The 26,763-nt window shown below is 35.2% G+C and overlaps 1 protein-coding gene across 1 annotated transcript in view; it reads left to right on the top strand.

The window, feature by feature from the left end:
- LOC128558352 (protein O-mannosyl-transferase TMTC4-like) overlaps positions 1-26,763 on the top strand; it is a 50,781-nt gene that overhangs the window by 20,536 nt on the left and 3,482 nt on the right. The window contains exons 3-10 of the mRNA XM_053547292.1: positions 290-509; positions 17,409-17,471; positions 19,074-19,145; positions 20,153-20,232; positions 22,735-22,842; positions 23,582-23,723; positions 24,369-24,483; positions 26,231-26,413. Coding sequence (XP_053403267.1) covers positions 290-509; positions 17,409-17,471; positions 19,074-19,145; positions 20,153-20,232; positions 22,735-22,842; positions 23,582-23,723; positions 24,369-24,483; positions 26,231-26,413 — 983 coding nt within the window. The remainder of the gene's footprint in view (positions 1-289; positions 510-17,408; positions 17,472-19,073; positions 19,146-20,152; positions 20,233-22,734; positions 22,843-23,581; positions 23,724-24,368; positions 24,484-26,230; positions 26,414-26,763) is intronic.

Raw genomic sequence — 26,763 nt, 5'->3', positions numbered from 1 at the left:
ATATAGAATTCTTCCATGTCAGAAAGTGGGGAAGTTTGTTGGTTCTACCCATGTCCCAGTTGTTGCTTATAATAAAGTTGAGAGGGGAACTGCAGTCTTTTACAACCATTAAAGCTGAATTCACCATCTGACCTAAATTCTGCTGGTGTGGGTTGCATCCAAATAAAATCAGTTTAAGTCCCAGTGTAATCTCACAGTCGTGTTTAGATCAGTTAGCCTCATTTTTGGATGAGTTTCAGTTGTCTAAATTTTGTCCATTTATTAAGTATGTTCAAAATCCTTTTTTCAGACTTAGCTACTATGTTGGTGGAGGCTTGGAGCCCATCTTTTTCCACATTCCAAATATCATACTGCACGGGATAGTTTCTGTGCTTATTCTACGCACATTCTCAATATTGTTTGGAAGTTATACTGTTGATGTTGACTCGGGGGAGACACAGTTTATGGCAGCAAGATCATCTGTTCTCTGTGCTTTACTTTTTGCAGTTCATCCCATACATACTGAAAGTGTAAGTAGTTAACCATTACATCCCATACATACTGAAAGTGTAAGTAGTTAACCATTACATCCCATACATACTGAAAGTGTAAGTAGTTAACCATTACATCCCATACATACTGAAAGTGTAAGTAGTTTGCCATTACATCCCATACATACTGAAAGTGTAAGTAGTTAACCATTACATCCCATACATACTGAAAGTGTAAGTAGTTAACCATTACATCCCATACATACTGAAAGTGTAAGTAGTTAACCATTACATCCCATACATACTGAAAGTGTAAGTAGTTAACCATTACATCCCATACATACTGAAAGTGTAAGTAGTTTGCCATTACATCCCATACATACTGAAAGTGTAAGTAGTTTGCCATTACATCCCATACATACTGAAAGTGTAAGTAGTTTACCATTACATCCCATACATACTGAAAGTGTAAGTAGTTAACCATTACATCCCATACATACTGAAAGTGTAAGTAGTTTACCATTACATTGAAAACATACTGAAAGTGTAAGTAGTTTACCATTACATCCCATACATACTGAAAGTGTAAGTAGTTTACCATTACATTGAAAACATACTGAAAGTGTAAGTAGTTTACCATTACATCCCATACATACTGAAAGTGTAAGTAGTTTACCATTACATCCCATACATACTGAAAGTGTAAGTAGTTTACCATTACATCCCATACATACTGAAAGTGTAAGTAGTTTACCATTACATCGCAAACATACTGAAAGTGTAAGTAGTTTACCATTACATCCCATACATACTGAAAGTGTAAGTAGTTTACCATTACATCCCATACATACTGAACGTGTAAGTAGTTTGCCATTACATCCCATACATACTGAAAGTGTAAGTAGTTTACCATTACATCCCATACATACTGAACGTGTAAGTAGTTTGCCATTACATCACAAACATACTGAAAGTGTAAGTAGTTTACCATTACATCCCATAAATACTGAACGTGTAAGTAGTTTGCCATTACATCACAAACATACTGAAAGTGTAAGTAGTTTGCCATTACATCCCATACATACTGAAAGTGTAAGTAGTTTGCCATTACATCGCAAACATACTGAAAGTGTAAGTAGTTAGCCATTACATCGCAAACATACTGAACGTGTAAGTAGTTAGCCATTACATCGCAAACATACTGAACGTGTAAGTAGTTTGCCATTACATCGCAAACATACTGAACGTGTAAGTAGTTTGCCATTACATCGCAAACATACTGAACGTGTAAGTAGTTTGCCATTACATCGCAAACATACTGAAAGTGTAAGTAGTTAACCATTACATCCCATACATACTGAAAGTGTAAGTAGTTGACCATTACATCCCAAACATACTGAAAGTGTAAGTAGTTTACCATTACATCCCATACATACTGAAAGTGTAAGTAGTTTACCATTACATCCCATACATACTGAAAGTGTAAGTAGTTTGCCATTACATCCCATACATACTGAAAGTGTAAGTAGTTTACCATTACATCCCATACATACTGAACGTGTAAGTAGTTTGCCATTACATCCCATACATACTGAAAGTGTAAGTAGTTTACCATTACATCCCATACATACTGAACGTGTAAGTAGTTTGCCATTACATCACAAACATACTGAAAGTGTAAGTAGTTTACCATTACATCCCATAAATACTGAACGTGTAAGTAGTTTGCCATTACATCCCATACATACTGAAAGTGTAAGTAGTTTGCCATTACATCCCATACATACTGAAAGTGTAAGTAGTTTACCATTACATTGAAAACATACTGAAAGTGTAAGTAGTTAACCATTACATCCCATACATACTGAAAGTGTAAGTAGTTGACCATTACATCCCATACATACTGAAAGTTTAAGTAGTTTACCATTACATCCCATACATACTGAAAGTGTAAGTAGTTTACCATTAAATCACAAACATACTGAAAGTGTAAGTAGTTTACCATTACATCCCATACATACTGAAAGTGTAAGTAGTTTACCATTACATCCCATACATACTGAAAGTGTAAGTAGTTTGCCATTACATCCCATACATACTGAAAGTGTAAGTAGTTTACCATTACATCCCATACATACTGAACGTGTAAGTAGTTTGCCATTACATCACAAACATACTGAAAGTGTAAGTAGTTTACCATTACATCCCATAAATACTGAACGTGTAAGTAGTTTGCCATTACATCACAAACATACTGAAAGTGTAAGTAGTTTGCCATTACATCCCATACATACTGAAAGTGTAAGTAGTTTGCCATTACATTGCAAACATACTGAAAGTGTAAGTAGTTAGCCATTACATCGCAAACATACTGAACGTGTAAGTAGTTAGCCATTACATCGCAAACATACTGAACGTGTAAGTAGTTTGCCATTACATCGCAAACATACTGAACGTGTAAGTAGTTTGCCATTACATCGCAAACATACTGAACGTGTAAGTAGTTTGCCATTACATCGCAAACATACTGAAAGTGTAAGTAGTTAACCATTACATCGCAAACATACTGAACGTGTAAGTAGTTTACCATTACATCGCAAACATACTGAACGTGTAAGTAGTTTACCATTACATCGCAAACATACTGAACGTGTAAGTAGTTTACCATTACATGGAAAACATACTGAAAGTGTAAGTAGTTTACCATTACATCGCAAACATACTGAAAGTGTAAGTAGTTTACCATTACATCGCAAACATACTGAAAGTGTAAGTAGTTTACCATTACATTGCAAACATGCATTTACATGCAACACTAAAAGTGTAAGAATGGAAATTTTCAACATGAAACTTACTTTCTCTCTAAAAATTATTCATCACAAAAATGGTGTATTCTGTCAACTCAGTATCTGACATAGAATTACACCACATTGTCTTGAGCTGCATCCATCTTACCCATAGTAAGTTCATAGCAATTACATCCATTTATTATTGAAAGAGTGAGTGAATGCAATAATCACTTTAAGAGTTCATCTTTTACATTAACTTACATTTATTTCATATTTTTTGTAAAAAAAAAGTGGTTAACCACTGTCTCTGTAACCTAGTGACAGAGGGTCTGCTTTAAGTGCTGGATGTTTGGGTTCTTTTGTCAAAAAAAAAAATGAAAAAATGTTAAAAATTGTTTCCTACCTTAGGGGTTCGCATTAAGAGGTGGGCTAGGACTGGTCCCCCTGTTTTGTAAGTAATGTGATGGGTTGTGGTATCATGCCCGGGGGTCTTCAGCATGATATTTATTTAAGGCAACACTTTTAAAGTTGGCTTTTTGCCTCATGCTAAAAGAAGCCCTTAGTTTTTAACTGAAAATTTTTTGGGAAAAAAAAAACTGCCGGGAAACACCACCCCATGAAAAACGGGTTTTTCAACAAAATTAAATTTTTTAGAAAACCCAGCTAAAGTAAAGGGGTTTGGTATATCATTGAATAAAAGTAAAGGGGGAAAATTTAGCTTTTTTAGTCTTTTTTAATTTTTTGAAAAATTTTTAAAGGGGTTTTGGTTTTTTTTTCAGGTGTGGGTGTTTTTGGTAGGCGATCTTCTCTTTTTGCAGTCTTATTCTTTTTCCTTTCCGGGCTGTATGTAAAAGAAATTCCTTGCCTAGGTAGGTTTCACATTTGTATGTGAAGCATGTCCCCTCGGGTTTAGGTCACTTTTGTATGTAAAAGAGGGCCCTCAGGTAGGTAAACCTTTGTATGTGAATGCTGTGCCTCAGGTAGGTAATTTGTTTTTGGGGAATGCATGTGCCTCGGGTTTAGGTCACTTTTGTATGTGAAAGCAGTGCCCCCCAGGTAGGTCACATTTTTTTGTAAAGGCATGTGCCTCAGGTAGGTCCATTTGTAGTAAAAGAGGGTCCCTTTAGGTAGGTCACATTTTTTATTTTGAAAGATGGGGCCTCAGGTAGGTCACTTTTGTATTTTTAAAGCATGTCCCTCGGGAGGTCACCTCTGTGGGGAAATTGCTGTATTTGGGCAACCACCTTGCGGTTGCTGATTTTAAAATTCACTTTTTCCCCTCAGCTCTGGGGGTTTGGGCCCCCAAGGTTTTGGAAAGTTTTGAAGCTGTCCTTTAGTTTAAAATACTGTAAGGGTAAAAAATTAGTGGAAGTCAAAATTTTCGCGAAAAATTAGCAAAAATCGAACTGCGCTAATTAATGTTGCGTTTTATATTAAAATAAAAATTAAAAAGGCTTTCCCTAAAAAAAATAACTTTTATCGCATTCAAAAATTTCCGTTTTTCCCAAGGGCAACAGAAAAAGAATACATATTTTTGTTGTAAATATGCAATAACTCCCTTTCCCTAACAAATATTTTCCCAGAAAAGTTTTTGAATAGAATTTTTTAAAATTTGTTTGCCCAAAAGTGCAAAAGTCATGTAATTTTGAAAATTTAAAGTTGAAAATTTTTTTTTTTCTTGGGCCATTGCCCGGAAAAATCGTATTAATCCCTTGGAGTAGAACCTTTTTTGGGTTGGGTTTCGCGCAAATTTCCCGAGTGTCACCATAAACATTTTACTGTTTTAAAAAACCAAAATTGTAAATTTTGGGAAAACAAAAAATTATCAACATTTGCACTGGGTACATGTAAAATTTTACAGTTTTACATGAAAACAAAATTTGGTTTCAAAACAAATTGTAGATTTATTTGGTCCCTTTGCTAAATTTAAATAACAGTTTAATACCAGTTTTTTCCCACATTTAAGGGAAAAAGGAAAAAAAAAAAAAAAATTTCAAATGCTTTTAAAAATATAAAATTTTGTTCTTTTTAAAAAAACAAAAAAAATTAAATAAAAATGAAAATTTTTTATTAAGAATTTTTTCAAGAAAAAAAAAACGTTTTTTATATATAGCCCCGGGAAAAAAATTTTTTTGACAAAACGGTATGTTGGGGGTCATTCCGTTTTTATGGGAAAGGGAAATTGGTTTTTCCCAGATTGGTTTTTTAGCCCCTGCTGATATGGGGCTAATACAAGTAGCGCTAATAAGTCAAAAACTATTTCCAAATTTAAGGGGGTTTTTTTTTGCGCTAAAATTTAGCGCGAAAATTTAAGTACATTTACAGAAATCCGGGTTCCATACGGGGTTATCGCCTTTGCAGGGAAAAAATGTTCAGGGGATCCCCGGGGGATTTCCCCTCCTCTTTTAATGTTTGGAAATCCCCTTTTTATGTCTCCTTCCCCCCCCCCCCCACTGGGGGGGGGGGGAACATATTGTTTTTCCCCTTTTAAATCTTTCCGCCCTTCCTTTTACACTTCTTTTCCAAACAAAACTGGAGAACCATTTTGTCCAGAACCTTAAAAATTAAATAGGGTGGTGGGGTTTTAAGGAGTGACAAACCCCTTTATTTTTTTTGGGTTCCCCCAAAACAAAGTAAAAGGTCACGGGGGCCCCTGAACGGGAAAAACCTTTTACGATTTTAAACTTGAGAAAATTTGGCCCGAATTTTAAAAATTTCTAGGTTTGATTGGAATGAAAAGTAGTTTGCCCCCCTATTGTTTTTGGGTTCACTTTTTTAAATGGCCCAAGGTCCCGGGGCCCCCCCCCTTGAAATTTTTTGGGAAAAAAAACATTTCCGGTAAAAAAACTTGAAAAACCACTTGACCCAAAATTTTGGGAAATTTTTTATATAATGATTGGATATGAGAGTGTTGGCCCCCCATTGATTTTGGGATCACTCAAATTAAAGGTCAAGGTTTCGCATCAGACAGAACTGGAAATCCTTTCCCCCGTAAATAATTTGAGAACCTTTTGACTTGGAACCTTAAAATTTTCATAGGTGAAAAGGACATGCAGAGGATGACCCCTACTTTTTTTTGGGGGGTCACTCGATAAAAGGAAAAGGTCACGGGGGCCCCTAAACATGGAAAACTGTTTCCAGTTAAAAATTAAAAAAACCCAAACTGGGCCCCAGAATGTTAAAATTTAGGGGGGATGTTTGGAAGGGCCAAAAGTGGATGACCCCTTTTCCCCCAAACCATATTTGTCTCTTTGACTTTCGCTCCTGTCCCCTTTTGGATTTCTTGCCTATTAAATGGCATTGGGGGAGAAAAATGTTTCTTTTTTTAAAAAAAGCTTCTTCTATTTTATGTTAATGGGGATTTGGGGGAAACCAAACAGAAAGAATTCAGTTCCCAAAGTACGATTAGTGAAAAAAAAAAGACTGGTTTTGGGGCAAAACAATTTTTTCAAAAATTTAGATGGTTTTTTTACTTATTTTGATTAAATTTTTCACTTCCCTTTTTTTAAAGGAAAGTTAAGTAAAAAATTTGTGTCAACGGTTTTTTCTTGCTATTATGAAACTTACAGCCCAAAAAATTTTTGGTAATAAAAAAGATTTTAAGTGTGAGTCATCTATTAACTAATGGATCGGGGTTAAAAACAGTTTACCTTTACAAAAGAAAAATTAGAAAATAAATTGAAAAGTACCCCCCAAACCGATCTGAATGATAACTAGGGGGTTTTGCAGATTAAAACCCAAAAATTTCTAGTAAAAAAAAAATTAGGCGGGTTTTTTTGGGGATTTTTCCAAAATGGGTACAGGTTTATGGAAACTTTACTGCTTTTTATTTTGAAATTTTTTAGGGTTCTTAGAGAAATTATTCCAGCCATGGCATTGAAACCTTGAGGGGAACCCTTTGGCCCATTTTTTTTGGGCCACTGAATGCCCCCTTTGAGGGAAAACCTCGGCATTATTCTTGATCTTTGAATCCCAAACTTGATGGAACCTCGGCATTATTTTGATCATTGAATGCAACTTGATGGCATGCAACTTGATGGAACCTCGGCATTATTCCAGACCTCTAAATGCAATTTGATGGAACCTCGGCATTATTCTTGATCATTGAATGCAACTTGATGGAATCTGGGGGTTTTATTCCGACCATTGAATAAAAATTGGGAGGGAAACCTCAGCTTTTTATTTTTGTTTTCATTAAATGAAAACTTGATTGGAAAACCCCTTGGCATTTTTTCCAAAAACCATTGAAATGAAAATTTTAAGGGGACCCCCCCCGGCTTTTTTCCCAGACAATAAATGCAACTTTTTGGAAAATTGAATGCAACTTGAGGGAACCTGGAATTATTCGAGCCCAATGGAAATCCCTTTTTTGATGGAACCCCCGGCTTTTATTCGGGGGACCATGGGAATGCAACTTGAGGGAACCTTGGCATTTTTCCAGACCTTTGGTATGAAAATTGATGAAAACCTGGCATTTATTCCGGCCCAAAAGAAATTAAATGGAATCTCAGTTTTTATTCGAGACCTGGCATGCAACTTGATGGAACCGGGGCATTATTCCAGACCAGGGAAATTTGCAATTGATGGAACCTGGGCCCTTATTCCACTGACTTCTTACTAGCAGTGGATGATTTTCCACAAGGTTTTAAACTTCAACACGACTAGACCTGGGCCCATGAAGGGCAAGTGTTTAAAGCGGGCAACCTTGTTTCCACTTGGGGGGGGCCACCGGGGCCCAAAAGTTTTTAAGGTCATTAAATTTAAAATTCTTTTTCCCCCACCCCTTATTTTTGGTTCGAGCCTCGCCCAAGGGAATTAAATTTTTTTCATGGGGAAAGAAGCTATTCACCCGGGCCTTAGGGAAGGTCAGTGTTTTCTCCCTGGGGCCTCCCTTTGAAAATGAATAATGCTTGGAGGAGCACCGGGGGGTCTTCCCCCAAAAAAAGCTGGAAGGAAATTTTCCCATTGACCTATAATTGTTGAAAATAACCATTTAACTACTGGGGGCACTAGGGCCCCGAATTCTTATAAATTTCAAAATCATTGTAAACTTTTCAAAATTTAAATTCGGGGGTTTAATTTTGGGGGTTTTGGGTATTTTTTTAAACAATCTATCACTTTAAATGTAAAATCTATTGTAAGGTTTTAAAAACCAAAATTTTAACAGATAGTACAGATTTTCCAGGGTAAAAATAAAATCTTCTTTAATTTTGTTGTATTCTTATTTTATGGAAGTAACTTTATATATAAATCTTATGGCATATAAATTTCCCCATAAAGTATGAAAAAAACCCAATGTTTGGTGGAAGGAAATGTATGAGACACTGTCATTAAATGAACAAAAAAGTAATTTTTAAATTCTTTTTTTAAAAGTGGTTTTCCCCTTTTTCTGTCTCGAAAGGTTGAAAAAATTTTAAAAAAAACAAACTACTGTAAAACCCTTGCTGAAAAAACCCCCAGATAAAAGCTGCATAAAATCCCAACTTTTCCCCTCCTCAAGCTGAATATAAATACCATTTCTGTTCCCTCCTCAAGCGGCATATAAAAAACCAAGTCTTTTCCCCTCCTAAAGCTGCATATAAAGACCGGTTTTTCCCCCTAAAGCTGCTAAAAAGCCCGGGTCTTTTCCCTCCTAAAGTTTGGCTATAAAAAGCCCAGTTGTTCCCCCCTCAAGCGCATAAAATCCCCAGTCTTTTCCTCCTCAAGTTTGCATAAAAAGACCAGCTTTTCCCCCCCCAAACTAAAAATAAAAAAAAGCCCAAAGTTTTTCCCTCCTAAAGGGCGCATATAAGACCAGTCTTTTCCCCTTCCCCAAGGGTGATTTTTAAAAGCCCAGGTTTGACTGTTTTTAAGTAAGTAGGATTTAAAAATTTTTATTTTTTAAAAGAAATAAGAAATTTTTAATTTTTTAACCTTTTTGTTTTATGCACATGAAGGGAAAACATTTGCTAAAACAAAAAATTAAAAATTTACGGGAAAAAAAGTTTAAAACATATACATTAAGGAAAACTTTAAAAAAATTTTGTTCATGAAATTTTTCTTTGGCTTTTTAAAATTTTTATGCTGCCTGTCTGTTATTATACAAAAGAAAACCCAGGTGCTACTGGGCTCTTTACTTTTTTCTCCTTTTTTGCAGATCTACAAAAAAAGATCAGACTGCAATTTTGGGTCAACTTTCTTCTCTAGGGCAATACTGTTGCTATTTATTTTGTTAGGTGGTTTGTCAGTGTTCTTTAAGGACCCCCAGGGAATCCCCGTTATTGTGAGTATTTTGTTTTTATTTTTGTTCTTCAGTAGGTCATTTTCCCACGTTACACATTTTTTCTTTTTTTCCCCTAAAAGGGAAATCTGTTTAAATTTGGGATTTTTTTAAGATTTGGGCCCTTTTCCCCCAAAATAAGAAAATTTCACATGTAGTTAAAAAAAGAAAATTTACTCAGAAAGATCTAGAAAGTATTTTTTCTAAATTTCCTTTTTTTGTAATATAGGGAAGGGAAAGTCCCTTTTTGGCAAATTTTTTAATTTTTATGGTACATAAAAAAGCTCAAAATTTTTTTTCTGTTTTTTAATTTTGAATTTTCTTTCCTTTGGGGAATTGCAGTGCCTAGGAACATTTATTGTTGTGTTGTGGGTAGATATTCTAAAAATTGTTGGTTTGAAGGAGACCTCGAAGCATGCTGTTTCAAATTTCCAAGGGAAAAGGGAAACGGAAAATCTGGGGTATCTAGCTTTTTATTGACATTCTACTGATCTTGCAGTCAGCCCCTGCCAAACCAAAAGGGTTTAAAAACCCACCCGGGTTTGTTTTTCAGAAGCAAAATTTTTTTTTAAACCTTTGAATGAAAAAATTACCGCTAGTGCTGATCAAGGTTTTTTTTTATGTTTGTTTTTTTTTTGTCGTGTCAGTATAATTTCTGTAGTGTTTTTTTTGCAGGGGGAAAAAAAAACACAAATTTTCTATAGATCTGTTTTTTTTCTGTTATGCAGAGCTGAAATAAATTCAAAAAGCCAAACCCCTATTTTGGGAAATATATCTTCTTTCAATTTTTATGCAGCAGATTTTTGAAATTCATTTAATTTTTTTTCTGGTTTTTAAAGGGGACTTGGAACCCGTTTGTGCAGGTTTCTCAAGTTTTGCAAATTTTGAGCAAAATTTAATTTTCAAAAGGGTCACTTTTATAATTTACCAAAGGTATTTTCTTCAAAAATTTTCCCAATTTTTTGGAAATTTGTTTTGTTTTTATTAAAAATTTTTCTCAAAATTTTAAATTTTTGTAAAAAGGTAGGGCCCTATCTCCAAAATTTTTTTCCCAAAATTCTAACCCTTTTTTTCTTTATAAACAAAGAAGATTTTAAGGTGATTTTCTTGTCGTTTTTAAAACACCTTTTGCAAAAGACCCACTTTTAGGGGCCAAAAAAAAGCAAGGGGCCATTTACGCCTTTTAAAAAAGGGATTCCAGTTGTTTTCCCTCCGGGTTTTAATTTAAAAAATGTTTTGAATTTGGGAAAAGATTTTACTTTTGAAGCTTTGTTGGCAAATAAAACACGTTTTTTGTTTTTGATGAAACGTAAAATTAAACACTCAGGGGCCTTTTGGGCTTCGTGATTAGATTGCTATCATCTGAACTCAAAACCATGTTTTATTTGCGAACAAATCACACAAAACTAAAATCTGTTTCCCAGATATAAAGTGACAAGATTTGAAGATTTTACTGAAAGTTTGTCCTCGGTGTGATCAAAGGGGTTTGTATGTATTTTTTAAAACCCGTGGTTTTTAGCGGAAAAAAAGAATATAAAAAACTTTTAAATTTTTTGGGTTAGTTGTTTGGTAACAGTGTTTGGGGTTTTGTTTTTAAAAATTTAGGAAAAAATTTTATCCCACCATGGGTTTTATCTGCAATTTAAGAGGCATAAATTTTTCCCGATTTTAACGGGAAGATGGGTTCTGTTGTTTCCCCTGGGGGATTATGGGATCCCAATCCAACCCCCTTTCAGTGTTTTTATAACCCCCACTCTTTTGCAAAAAGGAAAATGTTAAGGGTGAGTTTTAATTAATTTTTTTTTAGGAATTTTTTTTTTTTAAACTTTTTAGTTTCAGCAGAAAGGACAGAGTTTTTTCAGTTTAATTTATGGGAAACTCCTTGAAAATAAATTTTAAAAATGGTTTTTAAAAGATGGTGCATATTTAAAGTCATAATAAGGTTTAAAAATTATACACCAAAATTTATAATGGTTTCCAAAATTTTAATATGGGGAAAAAGATTGATCTTAACCATTTTAAGCAAATGGTTTTAAATTGGGATTTCTGTCATAATGTCTAAAAATATTGAAATTAAAAATTTTAATTTTAATTTGTAAAATTTTAACAATACGGGTTGAAACTCCCCGTTTTTCGAAAATCCTTACCTTAAAATTTTTTTTGTTTTTTGTTGAAGAATTTCAAGTCCCCCTCACAAAAAATGTGCACCAAAAAATCTTTTTTTTGCGAAATTTTAGTCATAAAGAAGTAAAAAAAATTGATCCCCCGGTTTTTTTGAGGTACGGGTTTCACCTGTATATTGTTTTTTTCAACAGTCTCATTTGTAACAAATTTTCCCTTTCGGGCCTTTCCAAAAAATGACTTGCTCCTGAAAGGAATTTGTTTTTTTTTCATTAAACTTTGTAATTTCAAATGGTTGAGTTTCCCTTTCCCAAACATTTTTTTTAACATTTTAAAATGTTTTTAAGCCATTTATTTTACATACTTTTACCCTTGGGCCCTTTTAAAAAATGGGATTAAGATTAAGGGGCAGAAAAAAAATTTATTCTCATTGGGTCAATTTTTTTAAAACTATTTTACATTTTAGGGTTTTTAAAATAAAACTATTTATATTCTCTAAAGCCCGGTTTTGTTTTAAAACCATGGTGGTTGTGTTTTGGGCTGGTCCCTGGGTTGTATTTCCCGTTATTGAAAATTTTTATGAGGAAAAAATTTTTGTGTGGGCACGTTTTGGACAATACTTTGGGACCCCCTTGTGGGGGCATGTTTAAAAAGGGCCAATAACTCAAAATCAGAGGGTTTTTTTAAAATTTAGGGATCTGGGATATAGATGGGGGAAAATACCCTTCAAAAAACAGGCTATGGTTTAGGGGGGAAACGATTTGGTTTTTGGGGATGAGGTTCTGCCGCTAAATCCCGGGGTTGTGGGGTCGAACCCCAAATTTGGGTCCGGGCCATGACTTCTCATATGACACCAGTAAAGGTTTTTCCAGGAAGAGGAAATCGGGGGAGTGGTTCCCCAAAAAGCTTGAAGCTTTCATACAAACGAGCTAAAAAAAATTAGTAAAAAACAAATAAACTAAACTATGGGGTTTTTTTCCTGTGCCCAAATGGGAAAGTTGTGCCCCAAAATATTGGGAAATTAAAATTGCTTCCTGTTTTGGGGAAACAAAAAAGAACACCAGAAATTTTTCTTGGGGTTTTATTTTTTTTTTTTAATTTTTTTTTCCAAAGGGGGGAAAAATTCCCAAAATTGGGGCCTTTAAAAAGAAGTGTTTTTTTGCACCTAGTGTTGAATAATAACCCTTTTACCCAAAAAAATCAGGGGGCCCCCTACTTTTGTGATCTGTATTTTTGTTTGTTTTACACCTTTTTAATGAAGGTTTTTTAAGGACTAACAAGTGTTTTTTTGACCCAAAAGGGGTAGAAACTTATAAGGGAAAGTTTTTTAACCTGAAGGGGGGTTTTTATTCAAGAGATGAATTTAATGTAAAGGAAAGTTTTTTTTTTCCCCCGTAGGGAAGCTTCTGGGTCCAACAGGTACATTTGGTTTTTAAAAAATGAACCCGAAAAAAAAATTTTGGGGCGTGGGTTCAAATTTAGGAAGGATTTTTCCCAGCTAAAAAAGGGGGTTTCGTCAGCAAGGCTTTCCCCTGTAAAGTTAAATTACATTTGAAAAAAAAAGAAAATTGGAAAAATATGCGACCCTTTCTTACTACTGTAAAAAGCACATATTTTTTCTGGGTCAAAAAATTTTTCGAATTTTTAAAAACATTTTTGAGTGGTTTTTTTGAGGGGTTTTTTATTTTGGAAAATTTTAAAAAAAGGTTTAAACAGGGTTGGGTTTTGGGGTTTTAATTTTGGTTTGGGGGGGGACACAAAAATTACACTCGTAAATTGGGTTTCCCTAAAAGGCTACCATAAAAACGGGCACTATTTTTTTTTGTCTCCCACCCCCAATGTGGTGTGGGGGGGACATTTTTGATTTTCTCCGGGTTTTGTGTGGGTCTGTGTGTTCCCCCCAAATTTTTGTCCGCCCCCAAAGTCGAAAATTTTCAAACCGAAACTTTTACCAAAATTGAACAAAATTTTGTTTTCCCAAAAATTTGTAACTAGCCAAATTTTGGGGGAGGCCCCTTCGGAATTTTTGGCCCCTTTAAAAAAATTAAACCCAAACTACCGATACAGTTTGTAGACCCCGGGGGTTAAATCCAACATGTGAATACCCAAAAGGCCGCAAAAAAGATACAAAGGGGGGCCTTTTCTATTCAGGGGGTTAGGCAGGGTTTTGGGAGACGTGCCCCTTTTCTCAAAAGCCCTTAGTTGTAAAAAATGTAACATCCCCTTTAATTTCTTGTAAACCTTGACGACTCTATATCTGTAAACAAACACAGCTTTCCTTTTAAAAAATATCCGGGGGCAGAAATAAACCAAAGTTTCTCTAAATTAAAAAAACTGAAAAACAAAGTTACATACAATTTAAGCTAAAAGTTTTGTGGTTTTTTTCTGTTCCCCTTAAAATGGGCTATTTCCCAAGTTATTAAAAGGGAAAAAACAGCATAGCCAGGTTTTGAAAAATTTGGGCCCTTTCCTGTAATTTGGTTGGAGTAGGATTGTTTTAAATGTTTATTTTTTGCTTGATTAGAAATTTTACTAATAGATAAATTTTGTGAGGGGTTTAAAGGTTTGTGGGTTTTTTCACCTCGCGAATAAAGCGAAAAATTAAACCCCTGGGGAAAATTTTCCCCTTTTTAAAGGGTATTTAGTAACATCTCTATTTGGGCAGCTTGGGGGTTTTTTTGGGGAAAACATTTTCAGTTTTAGGTTTTTTGTTTAATTCCCCCTACTCTATTTTAATTTTTTTTTATTTTGGTTTTTAGGACCCCGACAATGGCAAATAGCTCTGTTATCGTTCCCTTTTTTCCTGCCGAACCTTTTTTCCGGTTTTTGGTTTTTGTTTATAGCTGAGAGAATACTCTATCTGTCCAGTATTGGTTCGGTTTTTGCTGGGCGTTTTCTTGGTTTTTCGCCCCCTTTTTTCACCTTTCCTAAATACTCAAAAGGTTTAAATTTTTTTTAAAAAAATTTTGTAAATAAAAAGGGGCCCCTTATTACATTGGTTTGGGTTAAATTTTAGTTTGGCAAAAAAAAATTTCTTTAAAAACGGATTTGAAGAAATTGCATATGTTTACATGTTAAAAGAGTGAACAATAATGGATGATGATGATTAGGAGATTTTTGTCATTGTAACCTGGGACCTTGCTAAAAATTTTTAAAAGCAGTGGGTTCCCCCCCCATTAAATTTTTTGGGGGAAACCCCTTAGGAAAAGGGGTGTTACTGCAGAATTTTTTTTGAATGAAAAGAAAAACAGTGAAACCATGATAAAAGTGCAGGCTGATTTTTGATTTTGCACTGTTGTTAAAGGGAAAAACACTTTCCCAAACCCGCAAAATTGAAGGTTTAAAATTTTTTTGGGGTTTAAGCCTTTAAAAGAGTAAAAAGTTTCCCCCTTTTGAAAAATATGTGTTTTTAAAGGGTGGAGTAGGGGTTTTTTGGGTGGGGAGATGGGGAGGGGAAGAAAAGTTTTTTTTGTTTACAGTGTACCCGCCCTGGGGTTTAAATAGGGAAATTACCCCAAACTTCACTTGCATTTAAATTTGGAAAAAATTGACCTTTTTCACTGGGAAAAAACTTTTTTAAAAAGAAAAAAACAAACAAATAAATGCCACAATTTTTCCACCCTTTCCGTGGGTGGAAGACAATAAATCAAAAGAAACAGAAAAAACCAGTTATATTTTCAAATTAGGGGAAAAAAAAAGCTTTTTAAGTGGGGAATGAATTTTAAATATTTTGGACAAAAAAGATTTTTTAAAAATTTTTTTTTGTTTAAAATTCCCAAAATTTTTGCTTTTCCCTACAAACCCAAAGGGGTTATAAAAATCCTTTCCCGGCTGAAATAAAAAATGTTGTCTTTTATTTGTATTAAAACCCGTAAATTTTGAAATTTAAAAAAAAATTAAAGGAATTTTAAAAACCCGTTAATTTTTGTTGGTTCCCCGGGGGTTTTTTGAAGTAAAAAAAAAAATTATTTTCTCCCCCAGGGGGACATATTGGTTTTTTCCCCCCGTCCCGGGCCGGGACCCTCCGTACGTCACCTTCATTTTCCGGGCAAAAAAACTGGAGAAAATTTGAACCCAGAACCCTTTAAAAATTTTATAGGGGTTTTAGGGCTGCTGGGGTGACGACCCTATTGTTTTTGGGGGGCACTTTACAAAGGTCAAGGTCACAGGGGCCTGAACATTGAAAAATTTTCCGATCAATTAATAGAGAAAAACCCCTTTTACCAGGGTTTTTGAAAATTCATAGGATGATTGGTCATGAAGAAATAGATGCCCCCCATTGATTTGGGGGTCACTCCGTAAAGGTCAAGGGCACAGGGGGGGCCCCTTTAAAATTGGAAAAACCCTTTCCCCAAAAAATAATAGGGGAAATACTTTACCAAAAATTTTTGAATCTTAAAAGGATGATTGGTCTGAAGGAAAAGGGAGAGACCCCCACTTGGGTTTGGGGGTCACTCCGTCCCAAAAGGGCCCCGGGGCACAGGGGGCCCCCCGAACATTGGGAAAAAAAATTTTTCCCAACAATAATAGGGAAAACCCCCCCTGACCCAAAAAGTTTGAAAATTTTATAGAATGATTTGGGCATAAAAAGTAGACAACCCCTTTTTGTTTTTGGGGGGTCACTCCCCCTTTTAAAGGTCAAAGGTTTTACAGGGGGGCCGAAAAATTGAAAAACCCTTTTTTTGATTCAATAAATAGGAAACCAAATTGACCTGAAAAGTTGAAAAATTCATAGGATGATTGGTCATGCAAAGTAGATGACCCCTATCGATTTTGGGGTCACTCCATTAAAGGTCAAGGTCACAGGGGCCTGAACATTGAAAACCATTTCCGGTCAGTAACTTGAGAACCACTTGACCCAGAATGTTGAAACTTAATAGGATGATTGATCATAACGAGTAGATGACCCCTAACGATTTTGGGGTCACTCTGTGAAAGGTCAAGGTCACAGGGGCCCGAACATTGAAAACCATTTCCGGTCAGTAACTTGAGAACCACTTGACCAGAATGATGAAACTTCGTAGGATGATTGGTCATGCAGAGTAGATGAACCCTAACGATTTAGGGTCACTCTGTTAAAGGTCAAGGCCACAGGGGCCTGAACATGGAAAACCATTTCCAATCAATAACTTGAGAACCTCTCGACCCAGAATGTTGAAACTTCATAGGATGATTGTTCATGCAGAGTAAATGACCTTATTGTTTTGGGGTCACTCCATTAAAGGTGAAGGTCACAGGGGCCTGAACATTGATAACCAGTTCCAATCAATAATTTGAGAACCACTTGACCCAAAATGTTGAAACTTCATAGGATGATTGAACATGCAGAGTAGATGACCCCTATTGATTTTGGGGTCAGTCTAATAAAGGTCAAGGTCACAGTGGCCTGTTCATGTAAAATCATTTTTTGGAAATAACTTGAGAACCACTTGACCTAGAATGTTGAAACCTAATAGGATGATTGGACATGCAGAGTAGATGACCCCTATTTATTTTGAGGTCACTTGATCAAAGGTCAAGGTCACAGGAGCCTGAACAGTGACTTGAGAACCACTAGGCCACTAGTGTTGAAATTTAGCGGGATGACTGGACATGCCAAGTAGATGATCCCTATTGCAGCCAACCATCAGTGTCTCTTTGACTTTCGCTCCTGACCCCTATTGACTTCGTGCCTATAGGACTTTGCATTGGGGGAGACATGCGCTTTTTTACAAAAGCATTTTCTAGTTTTAGATAGTTCTGTGTTAATATATAATTTATTTGTTATATTTTCAGTACATGTTACTGGGTACATTATTACTGCTTTCGGTTTACACTGTGAGATGCATTCAGGTAAAACATGCTACTTATTTTATGTGAAACTCTGTGTACTTGTTCATGTATATTTATTCTGGTAATTTAGGAAACAGGATGTAGAATTCCTATGTGAGGAAGCTGTCCACCTGGCTTGTTGTAGGTTAGGTAGTTCAACCCGAGTACCTGCTCATATATATTGCCCAGATGGGCATCTTGTATTACCATCTGCCACTTAAGCTTGAGTCACTATGTGAAACTCACCTTGTGACCTAAACTGTAAAATAAAATGTGTGTCTTGAACTGTGAAAGTAAGTATGTAACCTAAACTTTGAAAGACAATTTGTAACCTAAACTGTGAAAGCCACTATACCGGTATAACCTGAACTTTGAAAGACAAATGTGACCTGAACTGTGAGTCACCATATGACCTAGCCTGCCTGCTTAGCTCAGTAAGGAGAGCGTTGGTCTACAGATCATGGGGTTGCGAGTTCGATCTTCGGGCACAGCGTATGTTCTCCGTGACAATTTGATGAAAGACATTGTGTCTGAAATCATTCATCCTCCACCTCTGATAATTCATATTGGGAAGTTGGCAGTTACTTGCAGAGAACAGGTTTGTACTGGTACAGAATCCAGGAACACTGGTTAGGTTAACTGCCCACCGTTACATTACTGAAATACTGTTGAAAAACGGCGTTAAACCCAAAACAAACAAACAAACAAAACCATATGACCTAAATTGTGAAAGACACAGTGTGACCTGAACTGTGAGTCACCATATCACCTAAATTGTGAAAGACACAATGTGATCTGAACTGTGAGTCACCATATGACCTAGCCTGCCCGCTTAGCTCAGTAGGGAGAGCATTGGTATATGGATCACGGGGTTGCGAGTTCGAACTTCGGGCACAGCGTATGTTCTCCTTGACGATTTGATGAAAGACATTGTGTCTGAAATCATTCATCCTCCACTTCTGATAATTCATGTGGGGAAGTTGACAGTTACTTGCAGAGAACAGGTTTGTACTGGTACAGAATCCAGGAACACTGGTTAGGTTAACTGCCCACCGTTACATTACTGAAATACTGTTGAAAAACGGCGTTAAACCCAAAACAAACAAACAAAACCATATGACCTAAATTGTGAAAGACACAATGTGACCTGATCTGTGAAAGTCACCATATGACCTAAATTGTGAAAGACACAATGTGACCTGATCTGTGAGTCACCATACAACCGAAATTGTATCGCTGTAACTGAACACCAAACAGAACAGACAGAAATTGTTATGAGAATTTTATGCATCTTGTCCTACAAAAACAGGATTACAGAATAAAGATTCTGACAGAATGATCTAACTTTATGCACAGAAAATAAAGCAAATTCATATAGATATAAAGTAAAGTAAACAAAAGTTTGGTGCCATAACGTCTCAAACACACGGGTAACAACAAAGGTCTGAATCATATTTCAAGACATTTCCCTTATTGAAACATAAAGATTGTTTTGCAGTCACAGATTACCCAAGTAGTTCTAGATAAAGTGTTCATTTATACATTGCCAAATTTATGAGTTTTGTTCTATGAATTGAGAAGCAAGCTTATACTAACTGAATTTATTAAATTGTCTTGAAACAGAGAAGCAGTCAGTGGCGCAATGAGATGGAACTGTTCTCATCTGGTCCTCAAGTTTGTCCTGGAAATGCAAAGGTAAGCAAGTGTTTTCTTTTTAACAGTTCTGGCATTCGTATTTTGTTTAATGCAGTTGAAAGCTCTTTATTTGGAATAACAGATGTACAAAAGTATTTTCACTTTTTCAGCTTTCTGTTACTTGTTTATACCACTTAAAAAAGTATTAAATGTACCAGTACCTTACCATTTTAGTGATATTGCTTCCTATGTTGATACTACATGCCAACATCAGAAAATATAAAATGGCATCATGTTAAAATTCTGAAAGCTGAAACTTAGCTGCCAGCTCTTGCTTGTAAATTATCAAAAACTGTTCCCTAGGAGAAGTTGGTATAACATACATTTGATTTATTGAGAAATGCAAACCGATTATTCCTTCTTGTCAAATCGTGATGTTGAGATTATTTTTTTTGGTTGGCACCTGTCAGAATCACTGCTTGTTGAAGGGCTACTTAAGTCACAATAACAAAATTATGATTTTTCCAAAGACCGTTTTTTTATCAAATTCTAACTTGTAAATACGTTAAAAATGCATTTAGACGATTACCGATTCTACTAGCAGAAAATGGAACCTTTGAATGTTAGATTATCTTAATACTTATTGCTTGCCTGGAGAAAACATACCCATCACTAGCATTCATACTGACATTTAGCAATGCTGCAATGATTCATGTCTTTGGTATCAGAAAACTGTCTTGGAGCTTGCATTACAAGGAAGCAACTCTATAGCCTGGTCTTTGCACACCTGTTAAATGATATACATGCTAATATTACAGTACAGGGTGTGGGATATAGGAATTTTTCACTGGTTATAGACATAGATGGTATTATCTGGCATGATGTTAACTGTTTAGACAGTAAGGTGGCTCTTTGTTATCCTGGGTCCCAGTTGGTTACGGACTGTTTTTTTTTTTTCCAACATTGGTGAAAACATCAGAATTCCCCATTTCTTCTATAAAAGTTACTATTTAAGACATATTTATTGTAGTCTTGGAATAATATCCTTTAATATATCTTCTATTTAGGTTCACTATAATATTGGCAAATTGCATGCTGACAATGGAAATACAGAATATGCCATCACAAAATACCGACAGGCGATAGCGTAAGTTCATACAGATACAGTTGATAAAATACCGGTACAGAAAGTTGTTCACAAAATTGTTTTAGTACATTTTACACTTACACATTCAAAATGTACATGTAAAACCAAAACCTGAAGTTTTCATTGTGAAAATTTACATGTAGTAGGGAATTGTGTGAAGTTTATCAGACAATTTGTTACAGACCCTTATTTTGCCCACAGGGATTTACCACAGGTATGTACACAAGTAGAAAAGTTGCAGCCAAACCATATTGTACATTGTGTTAGTGAATGAATTTAGGCAACACTGTTATACTAGTAAGTAGTGAGAGTATGTGTTAAGGAATGTTGTGGTTTTGGAGTTCATTTTCCAGGGACTACAGTTTAAGGAAAAGAGTTTCATTGTCTTAACTTTTGTCTTTTTTTAGCTCACCTGTCACATAGTGACAAGGTGAGCTTTTGTGATCACCCTTCGTCCGTCGTCCGTCCGTCCGTCAACAATTTCTTGTCTGCACGATAGTGGTTTCATTTATGATTTTATTTTAACCAAACTTGCACACAACTTGTATCACCATAAGATCACGGTTCCTTTCTTGAACTGGCCAGATCCCATTATGGGTTCCAGAGTTATGGCCCCTGAAAGGGCCAAAATTAGCTATTTTGACCTTGTCTGCACAATAGCAGCTTTATTTATGATTTGATTTTTACCAAACTGGCACACAACTTGTATCACCATAAGATCTTGTTCCTTTCTTGAACCGGCCAGATTCCTTAATGGGTTCCAGAGTTGTGTCCCCTGAAAGGGCCAAAATTAGCTATTTTGACCTTGTCTGCACAATAGCAGCTTCATTTATGATTTTATTTTAACCAAACTGGCACACAACTTGTATCACCATAAGATCTCGGTTCCTTTCTTGAAATGGCGAGATTCCATTATGGGTACCAGAGTGATGGCCCCTGAAAGGGCCAGAATTAGCTATTTTGACCTTGTCTGCACAATAGCAGCTTCATTTATGATTTGAATTTAAAGGTCCAATACTAAGGAAAGTGAACATTTTAATTTCTTTTAAAAAGCACAGAAACTATTTCATTTATTGGAAAATGAAAGTTGGTATGTAGAAATTCGAAATAAATCGCAGTATATGTACAATTATTTTTCTATGAAGTATGAAGAAAGTTAAAAAGACCTGGGGGGTCATTCTGTCGATTCATTGAAATTTCAACATAATACACATACATTTCTTTGAGTTCCAAAGACCTTCTGTAAATTTTGACCTGCCAGTCTTCATTATTTAGTGTCTTGCAGAAGTCTATGCACTGGCTATGAAAAAAATTGCCAACTCACTTTCCCTTAGTAATGGACCTTTAATCAAACTTGCACAAAACTTGTGTCACCATAAGATCTCGGTTCCTTTCTTGAACCGGCCAGATCCCATAATGGGTTCCAGAGTTATGGCTCCTGAAAGGGCCAAAATTAGCTATTTTGACCTTGTCTGCACAATAGCAGCTTCATTTATGATTTGATTTTAACCAAACTTGCACACAACTTGTATCACCACAAGATCTTGCTTCTTTTCTTCAGCTGGCCAGATTCCATCATGGGTTCCAGTGTTATGGCCCCTTAAAGGTCCAAAATTGCCTATTTTGGCTTTTGCAGCCATATAGAGACTTCATTTATGGTTTTATTTGATACAAACTTCCAAAATATCTTCAACAACAATAAATCTTGGATTCCATGACAAATCAGATCCAGTCGTAGGTTCCAGAGTTATTTTATATCTGATTACCTCTCCTTATTGAAATCAAAATGGATTTATATCAGTAAGTACTTACAGGACTTACTTGAAATTTCATTATTGTTATTAGTTGGACGGAGACAATCAGGGTAGATAACTATGGACTGATTTTATGTCAAATTACCTCCCTTTATTTCAAATTTAAATTGTTATATCTCCATAACTACTGAAGATACTGATCTGAAATTTCATTTATGTCAACAGATTTATTTGGCAGATCCTTCTTTTGTCCACTTACAATATTTTTTTTAATTACTTCCCTTTTACATTACTATAAATAGCTTATTTTTAGTAACTTTTTTATTATTGGCCGTAAGGAAAACACGAGACCAGTTTTCTGTGGTACAACATGGATGGTACCTCCAATTTTTAGGTGTATTTTAACATATCTATACCGTGTAAGATTTTTTTTTTTTTGTTAAATTTCTTCCCTTTGTTGTTCCTGTCCTTTGGGCTTAGATATTTTTTCTGAGGACCTTCTTGTCCTCAAGTGCAAAAGTGCAATGATAACAGGTGAGCGATATAGGGCCATCATGGCCCTCTTGTTTGTTCTGTGTCAGATAGAAGGACAAACTTGCTGCCATATTAATACTATACACACAAAATAAAATTCTGCAAGTTGTCACTGATATTTAATATGATATGAATTGTAAGGGAAAAAATCTTTAAGAGATCTTCATTCAGAAAAAATTTGGTATGAAAAGATTGAAGTACCATATATTTTCAGATTGAATCCAGAATATGACCAGGCTATGAACAATCTGGGGAATATTTTAAAGGACAAAGATGAATTGTTTGAAGCTGAACAACTCCTGGAGAGAGCTGTATCTATCAGGTAATAAACTGTTCAAGTCAGGCAGTGCCTAGATTTTTATAGAGAGAGAACATGCAAATAAATTAGGAGACCAGTCTAACATTTCTAACATTTGATTGGCAGTTTCTGAGAACAATTTTTGAGTTGACCAATGGCAAGGTTGTAATTTCTGACTGGTCTCCAAATGCAGTTTAATATTTGAGCCTTGTCTTCCAAGGGAGAAAAAAAATTTTGGCAATGTGTCTCATTTCAATATATAAGGGGAAAATATTTACTTGTTGAGAACAGGGTAAATACTGTTTCATAACCCAGAAACACTGGTAGGTAGTTGACAACCATATATAGTTATAACACTGTTGAAAAATGATGCACAAAAAAAACACAAGAAAGTCTATAAATCTTTTTCACTGGAATCCAACTTGTTACCAGTCATTTTTCAAGACTTTTCTCATGTGTAAACTAATAGTTGCTAAGGAGAGACTTTTGTTTGATGGAAATTTAGGTATTTAATTTTTGCGATTTATTTTTTCTCCGTGAAGTATTATCTTGAGAAGGCTTTTTCCGTTTTGAGGATTTAAGCAGTCTCTGTGTTTCCATGTTGGGATGTGTAGACCATCTGACTTACAGTTTTAAGGTTGGCTGTTTTACTAAAGTAATTGCACTAGCTGGAAAGTTGCAGTATAATTATAACTCTTTCAATCACTTTAACTCAGAAAATGCAAATTATTGTTTTATTTATTATTTTATCTTTTTTTTTCAGAAAAGAGTTTGCAGCAGCTTGGATGAATCTCGGCATTGTAAAAGCTTCATTAAAAAAGCATGAGGAAGCAGAAAAGTGTTACGTTACAGCAATTACACATCGGAGAAAATATCCCGACTGTTACTATAATCTCGGCAATTTGGTAAGATATCATATTATTTAGCCTCCTACAAGTTATCCGCTTTTCATAAAAGGACATCAAGTTCCTACACAATATATCCCAAATTGGGAAACATCCAATAGAGATTTTGGTTTAAATGAAATAGCTTCTACATGGCATACAATGTCGGATTGAGTCAGATGATAACTGGATAACTGGAAATGAAGGTTAGTCATCAAGATAAAATCATTACAGGAAGATTTATATAGTTTTCACTGCACATGTATAGGGCAAAGTGGGCAAGTCCTCTGACAGTCATATTTCCTGTAGTCAGTTTGTTTGTGATCATATACTTGGGAAATCCTTGTTCAAGCAGCAACTTCTCATTCACCTGTATATGTAGGTTTCCTCGGCAGTGTTTATCCTGTAAGTAGTCACTGAGAATCATGTAACTTTACATATAGCAGTCTTGTAGATGTGGTAATTAAACTTGTATTACCGTATGTTGCAAGGAAAAAGTTGCATTGTGCACTAATAGTTTCTAATCTAAAACAGTTTTGCCAGTTTACCAGTTTTAATGTTTATCTGCTACTAAACATATTTAGATGTAGGAGTATGACTCAATAAATGTTATGGAGAAACGTTTAACTTCAGCTTAAATAAACCACATTTTATTGTAATTTTCAGTATTTGGAGGTAAAGCAGTATGACCGAGCAGTGGAAGCATGGACAAATGCCACAAACCTGAAACCTACTCACTCCCAGGCCTGGATCAACATGGCTGTTGTCTATGATAATATAGGTAACTTAACAATCACAATGCTATGACTTGAAATGAGTTTTCTGAAATGATGTAAAAAAGCTGATAAACATACTAAGTGTTAGCTGAAACTTGAAGAGCTTTTCTAATTACACTTTTATAGGCATCTGCAAAAGTTGTTTATGTAAGCAGGTTTCTTAAAAACTGCTCTGCCAATTACTTTCATACTGAAGACATGTCTTTGGCATCGTAAGATGACATCACAGGACAGGTTACATAGCTCTAGCTTTTAACCTAGAATTTCTTATAAGTTGCTTGTAAGCAGATTTCACAGAAAATACCATGCCAAATGTTTTCAAACTTCACATATGTCTTTTATATCATGTGGTTACCTCACCAGCGAGTTAGATAACTCCAGTCTGGTCAAAATAATGTACTATTTAAACTTAAAATTTCAGGTTAGAGTTTTGCATGTAAGCATTCTTATCAGAAACTATTTGCCAAATGCTTTCAAATTTCACTCTTCTATTCTTCTATCAAAGGACTTGCTGCTTAATTCTAGCTGTTATTTTGTCAAAATTAAGCATCTTTTTTACTTAGAAAATATTGGTAAAGTTTTGCAGATTTTTCAAAACCCACTGACCAAACTTCAGACATTGTGTATTTCATCATAAGATGACCTTCAGCTATTCACATAACGGGTATAGTGGGATTTATTTTATGTTTTCATTTGAGAGCAGGTTTAGTAACACAGTGTTTTGTTTTGGCCTGATTATGCCCTTTTTTCACGTACATATTATGGTGAAAGTTTGAAAGGGAAGCAGGTTTCTCAAGAACTACTGTACAGTACTGAATTCTGCCGAACTATTTATTAATCTTTAGCATCACATAATGAGCATTCTGCACCAGGTTACATATCTACCACTTACAGTTGATAAAATTATGCCCCTTTTTCAACTTAGAAAATTTTGCTAAAGCTTTTGCATGCCAGCTGTTATTAGATGGTAATGCTACAGAAAGTCAAGGGCACTGTCATAAAACAATGTATTTCTTTTTAAAAATATTTCTTCTTAATATAGTATATTTTTCTATTCACAATGTTTGGACACAGTTAGGATGTTAGGATGTTTCAACACAGTAGTCCCATGTGGTTCTGGGACGATCTGTGTATGAAAAGAATTGGAACCACTGCATTACCCTTGCATGATCGTAACAGGCGAGTAATAGGGTCTGAACACTTGGTTTTGTTGTAATTCTGTGATTCCAGCAGGTATGCAAATTTTGATTCCATACCTCATGTTTTTATTTCGATGTAAATGAGATGTGAAATCAAAATTTGTAGTCCTGTTTGGTGCCATTTAACCTATACTGTGTAAGTGTGCCGTAAAATCCAAATAAATAAATTCAACACAGTATATATTATCTGTCTGCTGAAGCACAGACCTTGTCCAAAACATAATTATTTTCAATTTAAAAACAATGTTTCTGTTACCTTGAAATTACTGTAGTAGGTATGATATTATTACTTTATATCTTAGTAGAGAAAAAAATGACTAATTAGTCTAATTATCTCTATGGTTTGTCAGTTTATGCAGTAGACCAATAAATTCAAGAGAAATGATGTTGATGTTGAAAATGTTATATTTAAGCTAAAAAGCTTTCCTATAATGTGATGTCCTTCAGAAAGAAATAATTTTTTGTATCCATACAATTTGTTCAGCCTGGTTCTCTGCAGATAACTTTATAAATTAGTGTTTATATTTGAGAAGTTCCAAAATTTGTTTTGTAGAAAGATTTGAAGAGAGTATAACTGTGACAATGAAGGCACTGAGACATTTACCAGAGGAACCACAGTTATATTTTAACCTTGGGAATGTTTATGGCAAAAAGGCCGAATTTGAAGAAAGTGAAAAGTATTTCCAGAAAGCTATCAAACTGTCTCCTAATAATGCCAAATTTGTTGCTAATATGGGTAAGTACCATGTTTTGATCATATATTTTTGACTGAGGGACTTTTGTTTGTTTAGTTTTAGTCACTTCAGTACAGTTCAGGTCATTTTTAGTGACTTTCTAGGTTATAATCTCCTCTTGTCATTGAAACAGGCAGATGTTAGTGCCTTAGTAGAAGTAATGGCATGCAAGCCAAATGTCTCAAAAAAATTTCCCAGGTGTAAATTCAGAATGATAATTTGAGCCACGCCATGAGAAAACCAACATAGTGCATTTGCGACCAGCATGGATCCAGACCAGCCTGCGCATCCGCGCAGTCTGGTCAGGATCCATGCTGTTCGCTTTCAAAGCCTATTGCAATTAGAGAAACTT

The sequence above is a fragment of the Mercenaria mercenaria genome, chromosome 7 (genome assembly GCF_021730395.1).
Source record: "Mercenaria mercenaria strain notata chromosome 7, MADL_Memer_1, whole genome shotgun sequence".
In the NCBI taxonomy this organism is placed as follows: Eukaryota; Metazoa; Mollusca; class Bivalvia; order Venerida; family Veneridae; genus Mercenaria; species Mercenaria mercenaria.
Note: the sequence above shows the minus strand (reverse complement) of the source record. Positions and strands in the feature narration are given on the sequence as shown.